Source organism: Aspergillus puulaauensis, chromosome 8 (genome assembly GCF_016861865.1).
Source record: "Aspergillus puulaauensis MK2 DNA, chromosome 8, nearly complete sequence".
In the NCBI taxonomy this organism is placed as follows: Eukaryota; Fungi; Ascomycota; class Eurotiomycetes; order Eurotiales; family Aspergillaceae; genus Aspergillus; species Aspergillus puulaauensis.
The window spans coordinates 1073040-1074812 of NC_054864.1; the positions used below are offsets into that span (position 1 = coordinate 1073040).

The 1773-nt window shown below is 52.3% G+C and overlaps 1 protein-coding gene across 1 annotated transcript; it reads left to right on the forward strand.

Moving 5' to 3' along the window:
* Positions 1-428: 428 nt before the first annotated feature.
* Positions 429-1535, forward strand: hapB (transcription activator HAP2; the record flags this gene model as incomplete). The annotated part of the gene is made up of 1 exon (XM_041696691.1): positions 429-1535. The coding sequence occupies one exon, from the start codon at positions 429-431 to the stop codon at positions 1533-1535; it is 1107 nt and encodes a 368-aa protein (XP_041562296.1).
* Between the last annotated feature and the right edge of the window lie 238 nt (positions 1536-1773).

Sequence of the window (1773 nt, forward strand, 5' to 3'; positions counted from 1 at the left end):
GCTGAGAGTTGAAAAGCTGAGAGGACGGCCAAAAAAGGAACCAAAGGTAAGCGCCCAAGTCAAGCGCCCCCGTTCCCATTCAACCCCACCAATTGACCCAGTGACCGCGCGGTGCTGCGCTCCAAATCCACTAGCTGATCAAGGTCTGCAGTCTTTGCACATTTGATCTACAAATCATAAGTTACAAGCAGCGCCTGCTCTGTTACTGCCCCTCAACTTGACCGATAATCTCAAGTGTACCGCTTCATATCCTATCATACCGCTTTAACTCTCTTGCCTCTCTATCTTACTGGAATATCTATTGACCAATCATCTACCTTCACTGCGACTACTTGTCCTGGTTGGCGGGTTCCCGACATCAACAGAAAATCGCCGATCATAACAAGCAAGGAACGTGACAAGCGCGTTCTACCCCCCGCAACTTCACAATGGAATACTCTCCGCAATATCAACAACAACATGGCCAACACCCTGGACACCCATCTTCTCATATGGCCGGTCCCTATCAGCCAACACCGCAAAACCCGGGGTCTGTGGGGTCGATGACTTCTCCCACCAACCCTCAAGCACACATGCAACAAACGCATCCCACGCATCAGGCATCACCTGTTGTCCCGTCACAATCGCATTATCAACAGGCGCAAAATGCACCAGGCCCGATGCATCAACAAATGAATTTTCCCCAATCATACGGCGTCACAGCGGCCATGCAACCGCAACCATACGGCATATCCCCAACCCAGGCTGCTGCCATGGCCACTGCGGCCGCGTCGGGGCAGTTCTATCCCGTTCATGGCGATTCGATGGCTGGTCAGATGCAACAGGGCCCGCGCGGCTCACCACGCATGGCAGGAGTACCGGTGAAAGCTGACAGGAACCCCCGATCACCTCAAATGCCTGGTCAGATACCACCGATGGGTACGCAGGTACCGCTGCCTCCCGCCGCCCAGATGCAGCAACGTCGCATGAGCCATGTGGGTAGCCCACACGTGCAGAATGCACAGCCCGTTCTCAATCACGTCGGTCGACCTTCAGTGCCTCCTCCAATGCCTCCGCCCCAGCACCCCGTTCAACAAACCCAAGCATCACCCGACATGGTTCCCAGTGGTGCGGAGGAGTCTCCGTTGTACGTGAATGCGAAACAGTTTCATCGTATTTTGAAGCGGAGAGTTGCCCGACAGAAATTAGAAGAGCAGCTACGACTTACCTCGAAAGGTCGCAAGCCGTATCTTCATGAGTCACGCCACAATCATGCGATGCGCCGACCCCGCGGCCCCGGCGGTCGATTCCTTACTGCAGATGAAGTCGCGGCCATGGAGAAGAAGGGTATCGGTTTAGGCCAGGAGAACGCAGATCCAAATGCGTCCAAATCGCTGAGTGACAGCTCGCCTTCGTCTCAGAAACGCAAGGCAAGTGATGGGAATAACGATAACTCTAACTCAGCTAAGAAAGCAAAGACCGGTGCGCGAAAGGCCAGTACCAATGCTGACGAAAGCGAGCCTGAATCCGGTGCGCCCTCAGACGAGGATGGTTGAATAATGTAATCCGGATTGTTGATTCTGGCACCTACCCCTGTGGATGAATACCCATGGAGGAAGTTTGTATTTCTTTTTCGTTTCTCTTATGTCTGTTTATATTGTTATGCTGGTATGAGGTCCGATATCACTTTCTCCATGATTCTCAGCTTGTCAGGATTGCATGTATGATGTGCTCATGTTTTCGCTTTTTTTATTACTATTTTCTCTTCTTAGCGTGGTGGATGAGCTTGATTTC